This window comes from Schistocerca gregaria, chromosome 5, assembly GCF_023897955.1.
Source record: "Schistocerca gregaria isolate iqSchGreg1 chromosome 5, iqSchGreg1.2, whole genome shotgun sequence".
In the NCBI taxonomy this organism is placed as follows: Eukaryota; Metazoa; Arthropoda; class Insecta; order Orthoptera; family Acrididae; genus Schistocerca; species Schistocerca gregaria.
In genome coordinates this window covers 235,999,515-236,021,978 of record NC_064924.1, presented here as the reverse complement: position 1 = coordinate 236,021,978, position 22,464 = coordinate 235,999,515, and the positions used below count along the sequence as shown (strand labels likewise).

General features: G+C 37.3%; 1 protein-coding gene across 6 annotated transcripts in view; it reads right to left on the bottom strand.

Moving 5' to 3' along the window:
- Positions 1-22,464, bottom strand: part of LOC126272075 (high affinity cAMP-specific and IBMX-insensitive 3',5'-cyclic phosphodiesterase 8) — a 1,931,196-nt gene that overhangs the window by 28,010 nt on the left and 1,880,722 nt on the right. For all 6 annotated transcript variants that reach the window (XM_049974623.1, XM_049974624.1, XM_049974622.1 and 3 more), the window contains 3 exons: positions 21,795-21,943; positions 12,641-12,805; positions 6,172-6,301 (listed from right to left, as the gene is read on the bottom strand). In XM_049974623.1, the coding sequence (XP_049830580.1) occupies positions 6,172-6,301; positions 12,641-12,805; positions 21,795-21,943 (444 nt within the window). The remainder of the gene's footprint in view (positions 1-6,171; positions 6,302-12,640; positions 12,806-21,794; positions 21,944-22,464) is intronic.

The following is a 22,464-nucleotide window of genomic DNA, read 5'->3' as shown; positions in this document are numbered from 1 at the left end:
AAACAGGGAGGGTAGCGAGGATGGAGGCATGGTTGTCAGAGGGAAGCCAAAGATATTCTACTGTAGGTACTGTGCCAGCTTCAAACCAAAGAGGATGCATACAGAAGTAAAGAGGTATATAGTATAGAGATGTAGGATGAAAAGATGCATGAATGGCTAAAGAGGAAAGGGAAAGAGGAGAAGACTGGAGAGTAAATGGGAGTTGGTTAACGTAGGTTCAGTCCAGGGGGATGGCGGGATGAAAGGATGTGTTGGAGTGCAAGTTCCCATCTCCGCAGTTCAGAGGGCCTGGTGTTGGGTGGGAGAAACACTCCTTAATTTCCTCCATAACCTCAACTCCTTTTTGAGTCTGAATTTCACCTGGTCCTTCTCCAAAACCCAAGCCACCTTCCTGGATGTTGACCTTCATCTTGTGGAAGCTCACATCCACACCTCTGTACATATCAAACCCACAAACAAACAACAGTACCTTCACTTTGATAGCTGCCATCCATTACACATCAAACGCTCCCTTCCCTACAGCCTAGGTATTCGTGGCAAACGTATCTGCTCCAGTGACGAATCCCTCAACAATTACACCAATAACCTGACCAGTGCTTTCCTCTCTCGCAACTATCCTACGGACCTTGTCCACAAACAGATCAATACATTCCTCCCTGTCCAACAACAACGTTCCTACCCTCAGACCACACAGAAGCATCCCCCTTGTCACCCAATATTATCCTGGCCTCGAATACATCAATAAATTACTCCGCCAGGGATATGACTTCCTCAAGTCAACCCCTGAAATGAGATCATCCATTGACAAAATTCTCCCCACCCCACCCAGAGTTGCCTTTTGTCGCCCCCCTAACCTCCATAACATCCTTGTTAAACCCTACAATATTCCCAGACTAGCTTCTCTACCCAGCGGTTCCTACCTCTGTAACCGACCCCGCTGCAAAACCTGCCCCATGCATCCCCCTACATCCTCCTACTCCAGCCTCGCTACTAGTAAAACATACACAATTCAAGGCAGGGCCACGTGTGAAACCACACATGTCATTTATCAGCTGACATGCCTGCACTGCACAGCCTTTTACATTGGTATGACAACAACTAAACTGGCTGAGCGCATGAACGGACACAGACGAACTGTCCGCCTAGGAGATGTCCAATACCCAGTAGCGGAGCATGCCCTCCAGCATAATTCTAGGGACCTAGGAACCTGCTACACCGTATGTGCCATTTGGCTTCTCCCAGCCAACACCAGTCCCTCTGAACTGCGGAGATGGGAACTTGCACTCCAACACATCCTTTCATCCCGCCATCCCACTGGACTAAACCTACGTTAACCAACCTCACTCCCATTTACTCTTCAGTCTTCTCCTCTTTCCCTTTCCTCTTTAGCCATTCATGCATCTTTTCATCCTATATCTTTATACTATATACCTCTTTACTTCTGTATGCATCCTCTTTGGTTTGAAGCTGGCACGGTACCTACAGTAGAATATCTTTGGCTTCCCTCTGACAACCACGCCTCCATCCTTGCTACCCTCCCTGTTTTCCTTTCCCTGTTGCTTCATAACCTGGGTTGTGAGTAACTAAATCCACTTTCCTTTCTTCCCTTTCTTTCTTTCCCCTCTCTCCTCCCTGATGAAGGAACATTTATTCCGAAAGCTAGGAACTTAAATTTTCGGTTGTTTTTGGTGTACCTACCGGCTGTACTGAGCTGAGGTAAGTACTGGCCAGCCCCTCTATCTCTTTGTTAGTATTTGTTTCACATCTTTATATAAGATTTTCCATTAATTATTTAATCACAGTGTTAGCTTTATATTATCCTTCCCACTCCTAAGTTCTTTTTCGGTGGCAGGCCATACGTTGTAAGCATGTAATGTCTTTCTCATATCATAACCAACGAATACTTCATAAATGTTAAGACAGTTGATCTAAGTACATTCTGCACAGGATAACATATATGCCCTTTTCCTCAGCTGTACCTTTCTTTTATTTCACTTTACTAGTAAGTTCAAAGTCAGGAGTTAGGTTCGCAACTTGTCCCAACAAGTATCCATCACACAGTTTATGTGCAGGTGCAAGGTATTGTGTTTGCCTAGGTGGGCCTCATGATGCTACGATCAGTTCCAGTACAGCACTTGTGCTTGCTGCATCATGGTCGCGAAGTGGGGCTAAGGCAGTTTCAGGTAAGTTTTTATGCACTTGTAGTTTTAGCTTGACGATGTCCACTATGGAGAAATGGTAATTGCATTTATTCTGATGATTGGGTTACCCCTACTGAAACCTATATAAATCTAGGTAAACTCTGCAACTGAGGCTGTTGGTTTCTAAATTAAAATTAATATTTGTACAGATGTGACAAGGCTGCGAAATGTTGAAAATATCATTTCATTTATCTTAAAAGGGCTCATTATTATACGATCGCAGTAGTGTCTACCAATTTACATTCATCTACATCTACAGCTACATCTACATTTATACTCTGCAAGCCACCCAACGGTGTGTGGCAGAGGGCACTTTACGTGCCACTTTCATTACCTCCCTTTTCTGTTCCAGTCAAGTATGGTTTGCGGGAAGAATGACTGTCTGAAAGCCTCCGTGCGTGCTCGAATCTCTCTAATTTTACATTCGTGATCTCCACGGGAGGTATAAGTAGGGGGAAGCAGTATATTTGATACCTCATCCAGAAACGCACCCTCTCGAAACCTGGCGAGCAAGCTACACCGCGTTGCAGAGCGCCTCTCTTACAGAGTCTGCCACTTGAGGTTGATAAACATCTCCATAATGCTATCATGGTTACCAAATAACCCTGTGATGAAACGCACCACTCTTCTTTGGATCTTCTCCATCTCCTCCGTCAACCCGGTCTGGTACGGATCCCACACTGATGAGCAATACTCAAGTATAGGTCGAACGGTTGTTTTGTAAGCCACCTCCTTTGTTGATGGGCTACATTTTCTAAGGACTCTCCGAATGAATCTCAACCTGGTACCCACCTTACCAACAATTAATTTTATATGATCATTCCACTTCAAATCGTTCTGCACGCATACTCCCAGATATTTTACAGAAGTAACTGCTACCAGTGTTTGTTCCGCTATCATATAATCATACAATAAAGGATCCTTCTTTCTATGTATTTGCAATACATTACATTTGTCTGTGTTAAGGGTCAGTTGCCACTCCCTGCACCAAGTGCCTATCTGCTGCAGATCTTCCTGCATTTCGCTACAATTTTCTAATGCTGCAACTTCTCTGTATACTACAGCATCATCCGAAAAAAGCCGCATGGAACTTCCGACACTATCTACTAGATCATTTATATATATTGTGAAAAGCAATGGTCCCATAACACTCTCCTGTGGCATGCCAGAGGTTACTTTAACGTCTGTAGGTATCTCTCCATTGATAACAACATGCTGTGTTCTGGTTGCTAAAAACTCTTCAATCCAGCCACACAGCTGGTCAGATATTCCGTAGGCTCTTACTTTGTTTATCAGGCGACAGTGTGGAACTGTATCGAACGCCTTCTGGAAGTCAAGGAAAATAGCATCTACCTGGGAGCCTATATCTAATATTTTCTGGGTCTCATGAACAAATAAAGCGAGTTGGGTCTCACACGATTGCTGTTTCCGGAATCCATGTTGATTCCTACAGAGTAGATTCTGGGTTTCCAAAAACGACATGATACTCAAACAAAAAACATGTTCTAAAATTCTACAACAGATCGATGTCAGAGATATAGGTCTATAGTTATGCGCATCTGCTCGACGACCCTTCTTGAAGACTGGGACTACCTGTGCTCTTTTCCAATCATTTGGAAACCTTCGTTCCTCTAGAGACTTGCGGTACATGGCTGTTAGAAGAGGGGCAAATTCTTTCGCGTACTCTGTGTAGAAATGAATTGGTATTCCGTCAGGTCCAATAGACTTTCTCTGTTGAGTGATTTCAGTTGCTTTTCTATTCCTTGGACACTTATTTTGATGTCAGCCATTTTTTCATTTGTGTGAGGATTTAGAGAGGGAACTGCAGTGCAGTCTTCCTCTGTGAAACAGCTTTGGAAAAAGGTGTTTAGTATTTCAGCTTCACGCGTGTCATCCTCTATTTCAATGCCATCATCATCCCGGAGTGTCTGGATATGCTGTTTCAAGCCACTTACTGATTTAATGTAAGACCAGAACTTCCTAGGATTTCGGTACATAGAATTTTACTTTCGAATTCACTGAATGCTTCACGCATAGCCCTCCTTATGCTAACTTTCACATCATTTAGCTTCTGTTTGTCTGAGAGGTTTTGGCTGCGTTTAAACTTGCAGTGAAGCACTCTTTGCTTTCGCAGTAGTTTCCTAACTTTGTTGTTGAACCACGGTGGGTTTTTCCTGTCCCTCACAGTTTTACTCAACAAGTACCTGTCTAAAACACATTTTACAATTGCCTTAAACTTTTTCCATAAACACTCAACATTGTCAGTGTCGGAACAGAAATTTTTGTTTTGATCTGTTAGGTAGTCTGAAATCTGGTTGGTTGTGATTAATGATCTAAGTAAGACCACTCTATGTGTGAGTTCTGAGTGTTCAAATGCCTTTTCCAAGACCATTAAGGCTTCTGCTGCCATATTCGTGTCCCTTATATAAGAATAATTCATTTTGTACATGAAAAGTATAATCCAGGAATGTGCCTTTCTGTCTCTCTTCTTCAAAGGACCATCCCATTTCATTGGATCTGGAGGTGGGTTTTCAACAGTATCCCACAGTTCATCATGGACCAAATGTGCCTCTATGGCAAATTTCCATGTCGATTAGTTTTCATGCTTAGAGCAACTTTTCAACCAATGGAAGTCCAGCTGGGGCTTTACCAATTATTTTTAGGTTGAGTGAGAGAAAGATAATATTAGCAGTCTGAATGCACTGAATGCAAGAACAATCAGGTGACAAAATATGAATGATCAGCACACGCGTAACTTTTGAACCAGCTCTTGATTTCTGCACACCTTATTTTCACACCTGTATCTGGGCCCGTAATCTTTTGTTGAGCATTTTTTAAATATAATCATGGAAGCTTTCTGAAACAATGTTTTATTAATTAATCAGTATGCACATAACAACAAGTAAATACCCCAGAATGTACAATAGCCTCCGAATAACTACACACAACGAAATAATAATAATAAAAAAAACTGTCGATATCAATTCACATATCTCAACAAATTCCTCCACTGATGAGTAGCAAACTGTCCTTTCCATACTGTTCAAATTCATATACCACAGAACCCAATACCTGTTTTAGGTTGTTTATCTAATGGCTTCCAAAGCAAAAATTTAATTTTAAATTTATGTGTAGTTCTCATAAAATTTAAAATGCTGTCACAATCTTCTCATTAAGTGGCTAATCTTATATTAAATGTTAAACGCAATAAGACAAATGTTTTATTTAGGAACTGTCATCCACTATTTGAGACTGAGAGCACTTAGAAACTTCCAACAAATTTAACACATAATTTCAAACCTTTACAAATCTTTTTCTTTCTCACACTTCCCCATCCCAAAAAAATTCTGGAAAGAAAGAATTTTATCTCTTATTACACTTTCACTGTTCATGCAGGCAAACTTCAGCATTGGCATGACATTTTAATTTATTACTTTTTTAATACTAATTCTAGTCACAACACAGTTTGCAAAGAGTATCCACATATAACACTGAATGTACCTGCAAAATTATATCATTGTATGATGCAGAGTTCTGGAGATGTGATGTCATAAACATTGACAGGCATGAGAAACTAGATTTTGCTTACTCAAACCATATTCATCCAGTGTTTCATAATGAGGGCACTTTGTGACTTACAACAACCATTAAGTGTAACTTCAAACCTTTCCTAAACTTTTTCTCAGTTACATGCTTAAAGCCAAGTATTTAACACATCAACTCACTTTTAAAGTAATCAGACATTTGAAGCTGTTTTACACATCGGAATTCAGTTCCTTAAAGATCTGGGGGTTTACTTACTTTCAACCTACAGAAAAAAACTCTGATCTTTAGAAGGCCAAAGGCTTCTTGAATATATTAGCGAATCTTTTAAATTATAACTGTTAAAATTTACTATTCATAGTCTTCTTGGGAACACTCTTTTTAAGCTATATTAGCAACTTCTTAAACTACATTATAATGAACTTACCTTCCCATGCTTCAAACATGTCATTGATTATGAAATCCATGAAACCTATCTGTGACTTGGGTATAGAACAAGTAGTTCTGTCAAACATAGGCATCATTACTGGAAGGTTGGCTGCCTTTTCTTCATCAGTCTATGGAAGGAAAAGTAGATTAGATCAAACAAATTTGTCAAATTTTATTGAGTTTAAATACTTTAGTTACCAGAAATTAATCATTCATGCCAATTTCAAAAATGAAAATGGAGGCTATAGATAAACATTTAAGAATTATTTCATAGTTCTGTGATTGTCTACAAGCATATCATTTAACTTTATTCACCTCTCCATTCAGAAAAAAACAGTTTAGCACACACAGAAGTTTATATGGGCATCATTGATGTAACAGCAACTAGTTATGAATGTTTAACACTGTCTTTGACTCTTAGCAGCCAGATTCATTCTCTATATGATGAATCCACCAGTAAATTATGTAATAATAATTTTTAAATATTCATGTATTGTAAGTTCCAATAATACCTATCTTTCATTTTCAAGTGCTAATTTCAATAAACCCTCTGATAAAAAGGAAGGAAGGAAGATTAGGGTTTAATGTCCCATCAAGTGAGGTCATTAGAGATGGAGCACAAGCTCTGATTGTATCAAGGATAGGGGAGGAAATTGACCATGCCCTTTCCAAGGAACCATCCCAGCATTTGCCTGGGAAATCTATATCTGGATGGTTGAATATGGATTTGAATCGTCGTCTTCCCAAATCTGAGGCCAGTGTGCTAATGTCGCACCACCTCACTCTGTCTGTTTGATACGATGGATCCAGTGAAGCATCAGGGGACAGGCCAAATTTTGTATGTGAAGTGTTCATTGCTGAGCAACAATTGTACTACTTGATACAGTTTTAGAGTAGCATTTTGTGATATATTTGGCTCCAAATGGTAAATACTACAGTTAAAATTGATGGTATTTAATACAAGCATTCCTGTTAGTTACTCTTTCACAATTTATGTAAGGAAGTTTTATTCCACAAAAATTTATCATATTATTATTGTTATTATTATTATTACTATTATTTCATTTTGAAACTGAAAAAGATAATAGCAGTTATTGATACAATAATGCTTGATTATTTGTTTTTACACTCTGATAAAGACATTTATTAAGGAACATTTACATCTCTAAACTGGTAAATTTTTATTCAGAAGATTTTCAACAAAAATTAATTACACACAGTATCTCCTGAGTCTAACTATCAAATCTGTTTTAGTCAACACATTCTGTTTACAGAAATATAATTGAAAATAATGATGTAAGCAAATCCGGTACATCTTGAAATTTCATTATAAATTTGAATTTAGTTTATAGAGGAAAACTATACATTCATTGGATTCCTATGGTAGTATCAAAATGTCTTCACTTTTAATGTAATTCATTTTTTTTGGAAAATTTATGGTAGTTCTAGAAGTTCTTGTTCCAGTAACTCCATGTGTCAAAACCCAACTTATATATTTCAATAGAAAGTGCAGCAGTGCCAGTTTCTTTGGCATTTTCTGTTATGTTCAATTCAGTTTCTGTGGATTCTGTTGCTCAGTTGTTTAGGTACACCCACTGTACTTGGATTTCAACATTTTAATGCTTTGCAAACATTGTGAAAACTGCAAAACAGAACAATGAAGAAAAATAAATAAGAATATCTACAAAATTAGCATTTTGATTTGTTTTCTTAAAAACCTGTGTCTTGCAAGGATGATGAATTTATCATCTGAATTCACAATAAAAGTATTTGTAATACATTAGTTCCTTACCAAAAGTTAAGTCAAAAAGTTCCAAATATTATTATTATTATTATTATTATTATTATTATTATTATTATTATTATTTCAAGAGAGATCATCTGTGGACAATTTATTTTATGGAATGTATAACTGATACACACATTAAAGAATTTTATAATATTTACAAATGTGTTGGACATTATAGCTACAACATTTCAATAATCATGATTAATCTGGGAAAGGAACTTTACAATCCCTAAGTGAGGTGGTATCGGAATTAGTGATATGATGGAATGATGTACACTAATCATGATGTAATGAATACACCATGTATATGCCAAAAATGATATCTGAAAACACAAAAATATCCCTGTGCTAACCTCAGAGTTACTACACACAGACAGTAAAAAAGTAAGTTGTTTTCTGTACAAATCTGCTAACAAAGATACAGTAAAAATTTGGGAATCTTACATAGATTAGGAATAGAGTCAGCAGTCTTAGGGAAACACTGTGATCATCACATAAAATTGGTAGCATCTCTAGAATTAATGTAGAATTAAAAATGTATCCTACTACTGCTCTTCTAAGAAATTATTAAATCATCTGTAGTCAAAGGTTGGGGATTCTGTTAACAGTATGGACATAAAAACATTAATTTTAAATCAGCATCAGTGTTAGAGCAAATGGGTAATTGTTATTCTCTGATATTTATCAATATATAGATGTAAATATTAGCCTAATAGTAAGGGACAAAAAACAGGTGTTTAGTATAGTTGTGAAAGCAGAACTAGTGGCAAATTAAAATATGTTCAATTTATCACATGTAAGCACACAAAAGGACATATTAGTTTAGTAACCGGCTATCAGCAACAGAATTAGTTTCAGACAGCTCATTTTATTCTTTACAAAATAGTTAAGTGAATAGAGAGAGAGAGAGAGAGAGAGAGAGAGAGAGAGAGAGAGAGAGAGAGAGAGAGAGTACAAAATAGTTAAGTGTATAAATAGATAGATATATTAAAAACAAAGATTCCAAGACTTACCAAGCGGGAAAGCGCCGGCAGACAGGCACATGAACAAAACACACAAACACACACACAGAATTACGAGCTTTCGCAACTGGCAGTTGCTTCGTCAGGAAAGAGGGAAGGAGAGGGAAAAATGAAAGGATGTGGGTTTTAAGGTAGAGGGTAAGGAGTCATTCCAATCCCGGGAGCGGAAAGACTTCCCTTAGGGGAAAAAAAGGACAGGTGTACACTCGCGCACACACACACACACACATATCCATCCGCACATACACAGACACAAGCTGTCTGCTTGTGTCTGTGTATGTGCGGATGGATATGTGTGTGTGTGTGTGTGTGCGCGAGTGTACACCTGTCCTTTTTTTCCCCTAAGGGAAGTCTTTCCGCTCCCGGGATTGGAATGACTCCTTACCCTCTACCTTAAAACCCACATCCTTTCATTTTTCCCTCTCCTTCCCTCTTTCCTGACGAAGCAACTGCCAGTTGCGAAAGCTCGTAATTCTGTGTGTGTGTTTGTGTGTTTTGTTCATGTGCCTGTCTGCCGGCGCTTTCCCGCTTGGTAAGTCTTGGAATCTTTGTTTTTAATATATTTTTCCCATGTGGAAGTTTCTTTCTGTTTTATTTAAATAGATAGATAGATAGATAGATAGATAGAGAGAGAGAGAGAGAGAGAGAGAGAGAGAGAGAGAGAGAGAGAGAGAGAGAGAGCTCGACTGGCTGGGAATTCCTGAAGAGGGATTATCAGCTACCTGGCAAAAGTCTTTCAATTGGACACCTCTTCAGCAACTTGCATGCCCCTAACCTACTCCAGAAATCCTACCAGGAAAGGCACCCATAGTTTAATGTGAAGTTGGAACATTGTGTCATTCTTGGGGTATTTTCACATCACTGAGAGGTGAAGGTGTGGTAAAGACAGACTGAAACTAACCAGGATTCAATCCAGTGACCTTTTGGTTTCCTGGCATATGCTTTACTGCTAGACCATCAAGCTCTACTCTTTATAAAAATATACTTTGATTCATTCTACATCCTTTGAGGTTTTTCTTCATAGTGGGCTCTAGTAAGAAGACTGAAAGTTTGATGTTTATAATGACTGCATAGAAAATTATCAAGAAAATTCTCATAAAGCATAGGGTACTTCTTTCTTTCAATGATTGTGGGCAAATATCATATGATGCAAAAGATTCTCTTTCATAATGTATTCACTCATTCATTCATTCATCATATTCCATAGACCCATCAAACAGGAGAAGCTTCAGGGATGTGAAATGAATAACATTAAGGTAATCACCCATGTTCAAACAAAGACTGCATCCTGATTATCGAATTGTGATACTATGAGATTTTCTCAACTTCACTACACAGCAACATTTTTATAACAGTTTTTTGAGTTTAGTGAGACTATTTCAAATGTCAAATCAGACTATATGGGTCAAGAAACCCTATCAAATGTCAAACATCTATGATGACTTTTTGTGAAATACTGCCAATAATTATACATATTTTTGTAGGCTTGCTCTTCTCCTGCTAGGTCAGCTCATTGATGGTGTGTGTTAATTTTTGGCACTCTTTGAAACTTTAATGCTATGTTGTTACAGTTAGACCAGATTTATGTCACAATGGAAGCATACTAGCCAGTGAATCTTTCCCACAGAACTCATTTTGCAATACTGATAAGCTGGAATACTTCATTTTTGATGTATCTATGCATAATACTTCATTCATCTAGCAGTTTTCATGACTGTCAGGAAACTCTGTTCATATGGCATGATACAAGACTAACTGCAAAGGCTGTTTTTCAGTGTCAAATTTAATTATTTTGAGAATATCATTATCTATGGCAAAGGAATATGAAATATTTAGGAGGTTTTATGTGATGTTATTACAGGCATACTATTAATATTCACCACATAAAGTTTTCCCATCTTTGATTTCTACATTAACTGTAATGTAATGTTTCCCCACATTCTACATCTGATATACCATCTCCATGGCATGATATGTACTCAAATATATTACCACTATTCTCATGCTTAAATATTCACTGACTTTACAAGACATTCAATTTCCCTGACTGAGAACTTGAGAGACTCCCAACTGGAATAAATTACTGATTAATGTGCATTTATCATCTACCAAGTACACTTCTATGCTAGTATGTCCAAAAACACAATCAACTTCACTCAGATTAGCAAGTTGTGATAGACAATACTGTAATCCTCTTCCCTCACACTAACTTCTGATTATTAGACATTGTGGCCAGATCTAGTTTACATTTAAATTAAAATTCCATTTACTACAACTTACACCCTTTACATTGCAAGTGTACAGCTTGTATGATTCATAGCAACAGCTTCCATGTGGTGTTTTCATATAACATTTTCTTCAAAGTTTAAACTACATTACACACTTACATTATTTATATATTAGGAATGTGCTTCATTTTCATTACATTAAATAGACATATTTTAAGTGCTGATGAGAAACAAAAGTATTAGAGGAGACATTTATGAGGTCTGTTCAAAAAATCCCAGAACATTTGTAATTTCATGCCAATGTTGATGTGAAATGCAGTTGGCATCCCTGCACATGCCTGCATTTAATGTGTAATGCCAGAAGTTTCATTGTTGTATGTCTGTTAATTATTGTTCAGTGCTGTATTAAGTATAATGTTGTGTTGCTCAGTTTGCAAATTTTGAAATGGCAGAGTTATAGGAGCAACATGCCTGCATTTTGTGTGAAAGTCAAGAAAACCTTTACAGAGACACACAAAATGATATAAAAAACTTGATGTTACAAATGGGTCACATGGTTTAAAAATGGACAGATGGAAATTGAAGATGACTCTAATTCAGAATGCCCTTCGACATCTGCCAATGATGCTCGTGTCAGGAACGTAAACAAAATTGTGAATACCAATTGAAGACTGACTGTCCAAGAGGTTGCAGAAGAATGTAACATTTTAGTAAGATCATGTAATGAAATCCTGACACTGTATCTTGGAATGCATCATGTTGCTGACAAGTTTCTCCCACAGCTCATGAGTCATGTGTGGCTGTTGCACAAAAAATGAAATCACTGTGCTTCCTCATCCTCCATACTCTCCATACCTGGTTCCTCTGGACATTTTTCTCTTATTTCCAAAGCTGAAAATCCTTTTGACAGGCTGAAGATTTGCAATGATAGATGATCTTCTGCTTCTGGAAGTGGAAATAGCATTGGAAGCAGTGTATTAATTGTGGAGGAGAGCATTTCAAAATCAACCATGCACAATAAGTAAAAAGTAAGAGCAGAAAAATTCTGTGGACATAGCTCCAAAATTTTTTGAACAGACCTCTTATAGTACAGTAACAAATTTACTTATCCCATGTGTATGGTATACTAATTTTTAAGGCAGCCTGTTATGGTTTAGTGAGAAAAGGAAGATGAGGATGAAATGTAACCAAACTTGTCACCCTATAAACAGATACAGAGAACTCAAGAATGACAAGTTATAATCTCCTGATTTTGAGAAAGCCCTATGTTACAGAAAATAACATGAATCAAAGATGAGTCAGTGTGGTGCTGGCATTACTGATTAGCTTTTTTAGAAGTTTTATAAACATTAAATTACATATTTAAAAAGCATCTGAAAAGGAATAAACTGAAAAACAATGTACTGCAGCTTAATGAAGTCTCCTCACCTGGCTGAAATATTCTTCAGCAATCCTGCGAGCCCACTCAACACAGAGCCTCAGTGGTCTTGCTGGATTGCTCACATCTGCACACTTTATCAGCATGCGTTTTACAACTGCAATATTTTCTGGTGCCGTCAAGAAATTGTTCATATCAGCTGAATCGGAACCCACCTGGTACATAAAATTTTAGCATTATATTATTTATCAAGAACTTAAAATAGTTGCTTTGCTAGACAGAATGAAAGTGATTGCATTTTATAAATAAGTTACTTTTAGATAGGCCTGATTGACCAAAACTGCTCAGTGAAATACAACAAAAATTATATCTTTTGTTGATATTGTAGAGGAGGGAGATGTGGGAAGAGAGAGAGAGAAAAAGGAACATGTACCATAACTTCAGACCTTAAAAGTTCTGTTGGTGTAATTTGCACAGAGTTTCATTTATGTTTACATAGCTTAACAGAGAAGGATGCAGCTTGAGCTACACTATTCTGAGTGTAAAATGACTGCAGAATAATTATTTTTCACTGTATACTTAATTGGAGATGAGTGTTATGTGAGATTTCAAATGAGAAGTGCTTTAACATATGGAATAGTTTCCTGAGCAGAGGCATGTTTTCAACATTCAGCTAATGGGAGATAAAGTCATCAAATATGTAGCAGATATGTATTTGCTGAAAAAGAAACAAGAGAAAAAGCGTTGTGACACTGCATGTATTGCAGGAAGAGATTGATATAAATTGAGCTCATGAAATGAATTACACTCACATGACATTGAAGTTAATGGATGAATTCCAATTGCTAAATGAACTGATACTGAAAGCAATGACTGCTTTAATAATAATAACAATGATAATACCACTATAAACATTAAATACCACTAGTCTCAGAAACATATGAAAAATTGTTTTTTATGCTGAACTGACAAAATGTAGTACCTCAAGCACAATAGATCCTGCATGCAAGAAATATGCTGAAGCTAGTAAATACTGATTACTAGAAGTATATTGCTGTAATGTGATCTCTCCAATTTTCTCATGCTGACTGATTATATTTGTGCTTCCACATATGCAGCAAAGTATTTTTTTCTATTTTATACAGAAAATGGTGAAGCATACAATCCTAGATAAACTGTTCTTGAAGTTTCCCTATCCTATACCAGGATTCCTGGGAGGTTATGTTAAGTTATCATCAGATTCCACAACAAAAAATAACTTTTTGTATTTTATGGTAGATTTTCAATTAAAAGCCCAGTTGATAGACATTAAAGATATAGAGATATTAAAGCCAGTAATTGCTAAAGTAAAAGATGACTTGTTGGAATGTGTTTTAGTGGCAATTTGAGAAGGGAGGATGATAAAATCAGTTTAGGGTGGAAATATGTCAAATTACTCCATCTTGGGCATTGCAGGAGCTCATTTACAAGGAATATTTTAGGGAAGAAGCTTCTTGTGAATTTATTATTAAGTATATGGAGAAAGTTAGAAAACTGTGTTGATAGTGTGTTTACTACATCCTGTAAAGAAAATCATCAAACAAATATTACATGGTTTAAGACTCATACACAGTATTTTGTAAAATCCCAAGATTTGTGTACTGTTAGTTGGACACAGTTAGAAGAGTTGGTGTGAAATGATTAAACAATGGAATATATAGCGTTTAGAAGGGAGAAGTGGATGCCTATTCTGGTATGGGAGAACAGTGAAGAAAATGAAGACAGTGGGGGAAGGCAGAACACTCAGTCAGACCACAGTAACTGGAGGCAGTATTCATGTGTATGTGAGATGTACTTATGGGAATGTTTGTGTGTTGCATTTTGAACGAGGACTTTTTTGTTTTAAAGCTTAAATGTTAAGCAGTCATTTCATTGTACCTGTATACAAATCAATGCCTCCTCTGTGTGGCGAGTGACAATATATTCTTTCTATACCGTTGAACAAAAAGTTTTCCAGTTTATGGTAATGTAGACCATTAACCTAGAGCGTATCACAATAGGAGGCCAGGCATACAGCCCAATCCCCAGAAAAAAAGGGGAGAAAGCAATAAATCATTGCATATGTGGTGAGCTGGTGCATGTAAGTAGGAACTAACCAAAGAAGGGTGTGAACTGGGGTACTGGACAATTACTGCCACAAGGGGAAGGTGAAGGAAGAAGAATTTATGCAATGAGAGCAGGCAAGCTAATGCATTTATCTTTGTTTGTTCCACTGTTCATAATGAGCCAGTCCATGATTGCTAAATCCAGGAAATACTATTTCAGCCGTGGATTATGACTGGTGCTGTGTCAGTAAGGCTAACTGTAAATGGAATAAGTTGAAGAAAGAAGTGGCTAATCAATCTGATGTTGGTTGAAAGGGGTGGTAGCAATGAAGATTGGTAGAGAAGGATTTACATGGAAGATTAGTGTTTCTGTTAGTAAGAATTTGGCAAAAAATTGTATGAGGGCTATTCAGAAAGTAAGGTCCAATAGGTTGCAAAGTGGGAAGGACAGTGAAAATCTAATGAAACTTTGCACTGACGTCTTGGGCACTGTCTCTAGTATGCCTGTCTCTAGTAACTGTCATGCATTTCCTTCTTCATGACAATTCTTGGCCACACAACACAGGGGCCCTTGCAGAATTTTTGATGGGAATTGTTTGATCATGCACCATACAGCCCAGAATTAGCACTGGCTCACGTTAATCTCTGTTCACATGAACCCCTGGCTATGATGATAACATTTTGGCAAAAACAACAAACTGCAGGCCAGTGTAGAGAAGTGGTGGAACACACTGGCAACTGTCTTCTATGATGAGGGTATTGGAAAGTTGGTACAATGCTACAACAAATGTTTAAGATGGAGCACCAACTATGCAGAGAAGTAGCTGCAAGATGTAGCAACCTGTTGCAAATAGAACATTTTTGATTTTCATTGTGATTTCCATTTTGAGTCTGAATGTACCTTACTTTCTCAATAGCCCTCATATTTTTGGAACTGACCTTATAACCAGGGTCAGCCTCATTACTGATTGGAGTGAACATTTCATTTAAACTCAGACCACAAGAGAGTTTTACATTTTGTAGCCATAAGAAATGGGGAAGGCCATAGTTGCCAGTAGTAAACAAGTAATTTGGGAGGAAAAAAGAAGAAGAAGAAGAAGCAAAGTTGACAGAAGAACAATTGGGATGCCTAGATATAGGAACTCAAAATGGAATAAAATGTTACATTCAGAGTATTCTAACATGTTGACCCCCAAGTTATAGGTTGATACATTGCTGAAGTATAATATTGTATTGACTGATATAATTCCAGTAAAAATGCTCCCCCCCCCCCCACCCCCCCCCCCCCCCCCCCCACCACACTGCCTGACCCTATAGGCTAGACCCTTCTAGAATGAAGGTGTAAAGGAATTGACAGGCAACAAGTTAGAAAGAGGAATAATTTGTCCATCAAAATCTCCTTATGCATCACCAATGTTTCTGGTACCCAACTGAATGGAGAACATAGAGTTGTCACTGATTATAGGGAACTGAATAAGAAGATTGTTTTACATTCTGTATCTCTACTGGACATTCATTCATGTTTTGGGTGGATTCATGGAACAAAGGTATTCACCACACTAGATTTGAATAAGGCTTACAATCAGAGTCTCCTTCCTAAAAGCTGTAAACCAGTTACTGCATTCATGATGAACTGGATATTTTTGAACTCAATCAAGTCCCTCTAGGGTTACCCACTGATGTGGCAATACTTTCTCAGTTGATGGATAGTTATTTGCAGACATTAAATTTCAATTTGTGTATCACTGTCTCAATGATTTAGTGTTTTAATGGTCAACCCACCCAAGTTTAAATCTGCATGTGTTGATGAGATTCTTGGAACACATTGCCATGATGGAGCAGATAACCTTAGTGTTCAAGCTATTGGTCAGTTTCTGACCTTCAGGAACTTAAAGGTGGTAGCTCAGTTCATCAGAATGATGAACTACTTCTGTACATTAATATCAGAGTTTGTTGACTGAATGAATTACACACAAAGGGGTGAAGGTATCAACTGGTTTCTCGCAAGAAGCATACTTCATGGTGCTGAAGCAGGCTTTAATGATATCTCAAGTTCTGGTTCATCCTGATTTCAATCAGCCATTTATCTAGCAAACTAATGTCTCAGCATTTGGAATAGGGGATGTTTTACTATAGGAAAAAGAGGAAGGAAGGAGATTGATTGCCTATGCTTCTAGAGCTTGAAAAGGGGTATTCAATGTAGGAGTTGGAAGTGTTAGCCATGTTATTCAGAGTGGAGAGATTTAAATGCTATTTGGATGACATGCAATTTAAAATGGAAACAGATAACCAAGTGTTGACTTGGGTCCTTCACCATCCACATAAGACTGGAAGAATTGGGCATTGGTCAACTAGAAGATTGGCATTTCAGTTTAAGTATTAAAGGGTCAAATAACAATATTGCTGATGACTGAGCAAAATATCTGAATCTGAAGAAGGTGGGAAGTTAGTGCACAATAAGCCTGCAGAAAACAAAGAAATTCTTTTGATATGTTCTGTCATTCAGTTTTTCAATGACTGAGAATATCAACAAAGAGATGAAAAGCTGTTTGAAATAAAAGAGAAAATACTAAGGGGAGAGAGTGTTAAGCCACATTCTATGAAGGATAACAGTCTTTGTTGTCAAGCATGATATGTTAATAAATTGAACTTGTTTCACAGGACTTGGTGCTCCTGCTATTCAAATACATTCAGGACTTTTAAAATGAGGGCCAAAATAATGAAATATTTTATCTGGAAGTGTACAGATAAAGATATAAAGTTATGATTAGGCAACTGTAATGTGTGTGTGTGTGTGTGTGTGTGTGTGTGTGTGTGTGTGTGTGTGTGTGTGTGAGTGATATGCAAGCCATATAAAACACTAATGTGGGGTGATTAGTGTCCAAGCAGGTAGATTCCCCTTTTCAGGAAAAATTCATTGATTTTGTGGGCTCCTTCCAAGGAATAAGGTGGGGAACCACTATATTCTGATTTGTGTGAGGACACCTCTAAATGGTTCACCTGGCTTCACCATACAAAGATTGCTACCACACATGCTGCAGTGTCTAACCTACAGAGTATATTTAGTATTTCTGCTCCTCCCCAGGAGATTATAAGAGATAACACAAGCTGCTTTACTTCAAGGGACTTTAAACATTTATGGGAATCCAAAATCACACAACTATCTATTATTATTATTATTATTATTGCACAAGCTACCAGTATGTATCAGACACTGACAAAGATGGCTCTGGGGATCTGTTTTAGGTGGCCTGCTCACACCAACTCAACCCTTGCTGTCAGTATTTTAGAACAATGTCATCAGCATTCTTCAATGCTAATTTAGAAAACATTTACTCTCACAACACTCCTTCAGTTTGCTACTAAGAATCCTCTGAGGATTAACACAAATGAAATAGCTGGAATGTCAACATGTTTACAGGATGAAAATTATGGCTGCCACAGAAAGGTACATCTGCAGATCATCAACAATCTCCACCAGCATGCTTCTCATCAAGCCCCACTACCATTAATCCTCAGAGTGATTCCATGTAGATTTTGCAACACCATTTATGAATCCCATAAAGTTAATAGTAGAAGAAACACTCTCCAATATTCCTAACATTGCTGAAGTCATGCTCCGAGTATTAAGCAAAATTCTATGATCAAGAGATCACCGTGTACAATGATGGATAATGGTCATTATATCATGGCACTGTACATTTTATATCTGCTCCACTCTACCTCCACAGCTAAGAGAAGGCAGAGGAAATTGTGTGCACACTTAAACAGCAAATGATCAAATTGGTTGAGGAAGTACCAACAGAGTCAGTTCTGAATCTATTCATCTATATATATTGTATCATGCCAGTTAAAAGCCCATCAAGGTACTCCACAGGAGAGTATCACAAACATTAAGGTACCTTCCACATTGCTAGTCAATGCCACTCAAGCTCACAGAGTTTCTTAATCCTGATCTTGCTTTCTGTGTGAGCATACCAAATGAAAAAGAAATTATCCGGCCATGTATTACCAAAGACGCAAGTCACAGACAGCAAATTGATGTAAACCTTAGCTATCTACGATGGTGTCAAAAATTAAGCTCTGCCCATAGAAACCAGCCACTCCCCTGTCATCTCCTTGTGAGGGAAGTAGGAGGCTTGACCGCAGCACATGAAAGGGGAGGTTGGGAGGAGAGGGGTAGGAGGAGAGATGGACTCACTTCAACTGAGAACAACACCCCATGGTTGATGCACAATAATGTGTTCATGACGCTAACAAGAGAAGTATTTGGGTAGTCCTCACATGACTGTGGGCAAACTACCCAAACTTCATTCACACATTTTACCAAACCACTGGGGTCACCACAGTTTTGACTGCTTATAGCTCCATATGCCATTCATAGTGAGAAGGAATCTGGTGTTTCATAATTATATCAAAATGACTTATAATGAGATTTGTTGAAACTCACAGAGACAGTTACCCATGACTGGCTGCCATATTAGAGCAAGGGTTATTTGTTACCAATCTGTTTCTGTTTTAAGGTGTAGACACTGAGCAGTCAGTGGATACAGTCCATTTACTGGTTGACAACAAATGAATTAATGGAATGTAGAGTGGACATCCACACAGACTGATGGTTAACTTAATCAGCATAGCTTAACCACTTGACACTGCATTCTATCAGTTCAGCATAGCTACTGTTTATTAAATAGCCTATGGGGTGGTTATTCGAGCTTTTCATCGATTTGTAATTTTTGTGAATTTATTAATGTTGTGTGTTGTGTGAGTCCTGGCAGAAAATAACAAAAGAGTACATTTCCCTCAATTTTTTTTTTAATATGACACAGTCTGCATTTATTTTCACTTCATCCGTACATGAATTATTTGCAAATTCTTTAAATTCCCAGCCCTCATGATTGTGGATTCTACACTTCCTATAAACTTGCCTCCATCAACTTCGTCATTCCACCCAGCTTCCAATCCAAATCATTGGTAGTTTCCAAGCCAACTCATACCTAACCCTATGCCTAAAGGCTCTCCGTATCCTACCTCAAAACAACTTTAATGAATTACCAGTAACAGACAGACAGATACACACTAATTTTATTAAATCCTCTCTGTTCTTACTTATACAAGAACTTTTTCCTCTCTTTATATTCTGTACTTTTGTTTCCTCTTCCCTCTCCTGGGTACACTCAGCCTAAATCCCATGGTTCCCTACCCCCAATCCTCTCACATTACACTCAGCCCAGTATATTAACTCATCAATCCTACTGTCATCTTAAGCCATACACAACTAAAAAACCACTATACCTCTCGTCTCGTAATTTATTCTCTCCCAGGACAGTTCCACTTGTTTCACTGTGGTGCTTTGTTTCACCTTCAGTTTCATTAGTCATAAATTTTAAGTTTTTATTTCTACTTTACTGCACTTTTCATAATTTAGAAGGATATAAATTTGTTATCTTTTCTTATATTTTAAAACAATGCCTATAGTTAAAAACATCTGTCAGATTAGAATCTTTTCCTGTTGCCAGTTGAAAAGTACCAATACAAAAAAAGGATAAGTATGACACGAAATGTTGACCTTAGGTGTCAGGCTGCCACATTTATAGGCTTATATAAATTTCTTAGCAATGTTATTTCATTTATCTGGTCTTTTAGACTCAATTTATTATACAAACTCATATTCTGATATTAATTTCATTTCAACCTTAGAAAGCATACAAATATCTGTACACTGGTGGGACTGTTACTAATCAGAATAACAAACAGTTCTTGTTTTGTAACTCCAGAATACAGAAGTGAAACCAGCTTTTCATTAGAATTTATGGAATAAACTGATGCAAATGTTAGGGACATTCTCCAAATAATAATCTTCATGACTTAAGAAACTTAATAAAGAGCATTGTTATTGGACATAGTTCACGAATTTCAATACTAAAAGCAAAAAGCCATGTAAAACTTCATGTTGCAATTTGAGAGAAACAAATTAATGTGCATCTGGATATAGCCAACAGTATACACTAGTAAGTTTTTGATTGTAATCCATAAATTTTCTGTTTCTAACAATCATATAGCAATATAGCAGAGATGCTGAGTTGCAGATAGACAAAACAAAGACTGTCAAACAAGTAAGCTTTCGGCCAAAAAGGCTTTCATCAAAATTAGACAAAACAGACACACACAAACCCAACTCCCACATGCATGAACACAGTTTCTGGCTGCCAAGACAGTATTTTTGTTGTGCCTACATATGACTCAGCACTCCACTATCTGGTGAGTAGCAAACATACTTTTCATAATATTGCCATTATTTCATCCTGGATTTTCCATTGTCTGTTTCTCATAATTGATGACATAAGCAGGGATGTATACAAGCAGTGGTGATTCAATCATCAGAGTTTCAGTTTTCTGACAGATTTTTGTGACCCGGTTTTGTTACAGTTTTACACAAATATGTAATTCTGAAAGAGAACATCATGTAAATCTGAATTTTTTGAAATTTCTCTTGGAGCTGCCAAATCAATAACTGCACTGCCTAGAACACAGCAAGTTGCAGCAAATTTTGGTGAAGCAGGAACTCATACAATTCATTTACAGATGCTGCAGCATCCGAGATAACTGAGAAATGAAGATGAGTATTAGCTCACTAACTGTTATGCCCTGTTATATTTCACAGTCCACTCTCACCTGTGAGTGCAGGTTAGTAAAATTAGAATAAGCAAAAAAGTGACATACCATTGCATGACTTAAAGAAGATTTCATATAATTGGATTTTAGCAATTTTTTGACACAAACAATTACAATTAATTCATTTTAATCCTGATTTCATTAAAACAAGTCAGATGACTCTGAGCACTATAGGACTTAACATATGTGGTCATCAGTTCCCTAGACTTAGAACTACTTAAACCTAACTAACCTAAGGACATCACACACATCCATGCCCGAGGCAGGATTCGAACCTGCAACCACAGCGGTCGCGCGGTTCCAGACTGAAACGCCTAGAACTGTTCAGCCACACCAGCTAGCCCAACAAGTCACTGAATGTTAATTGATATATATCAAAACTACAGTAAGATCATCAATGAAGAAGAAATTTGGAAGAAAAATGGCTTATAGTTTCACAACTTACCTCTGTCGCTGGGTCTTCATCACGAGTGGTAGGTTTGGCAAATACGTTGACAAACTTGGCTAGATGTTCAAAATGCTTTGTCATGTCCGTAGCTAGGATCATGTCTATGACACTCTGACGAGCTCGTTTGTACATGTCGCGTTCCAGTCCTGCAAAAATCAACAGTAACAGGTGGAAGACCACAACACACTGAGTGCATAGACTACAATTTTGCATTAGACACTATTCCTGTTCTTCACTTATAACAGATTTATTCACTTTTTTGTTATATGAGACAACATTATTATTCTCTGTGTATCATATGAAAGATGGAAGCACTAATTGAGCAGTAACACATGCACTTAACACAAGAAAGAAATGTTTTTTCAAAAGGGGGCTGCCATATTGGGTTAATGAACTGTATAGTTTACTTAATGGTAAGAAACATGCCTGCTTAAAAATGTTAGATTTCTAGCTGATCAGGATTTGAGAGCAGATTATAAAAGAAAATCAGCTGTAATGAAAAGGAAAGGCAGGCAAGTTGAAAACCATAGTTGGGAAAAATATATATTACTATACTGAATATGATGTAAGAGGAAGACAAGACAAAGCATGCAAAATAATCAAACATCTAAACAAAGAAGATAAAGGCAATCTAGAAATAAACACAATATCTGAAACTAATTGGTTA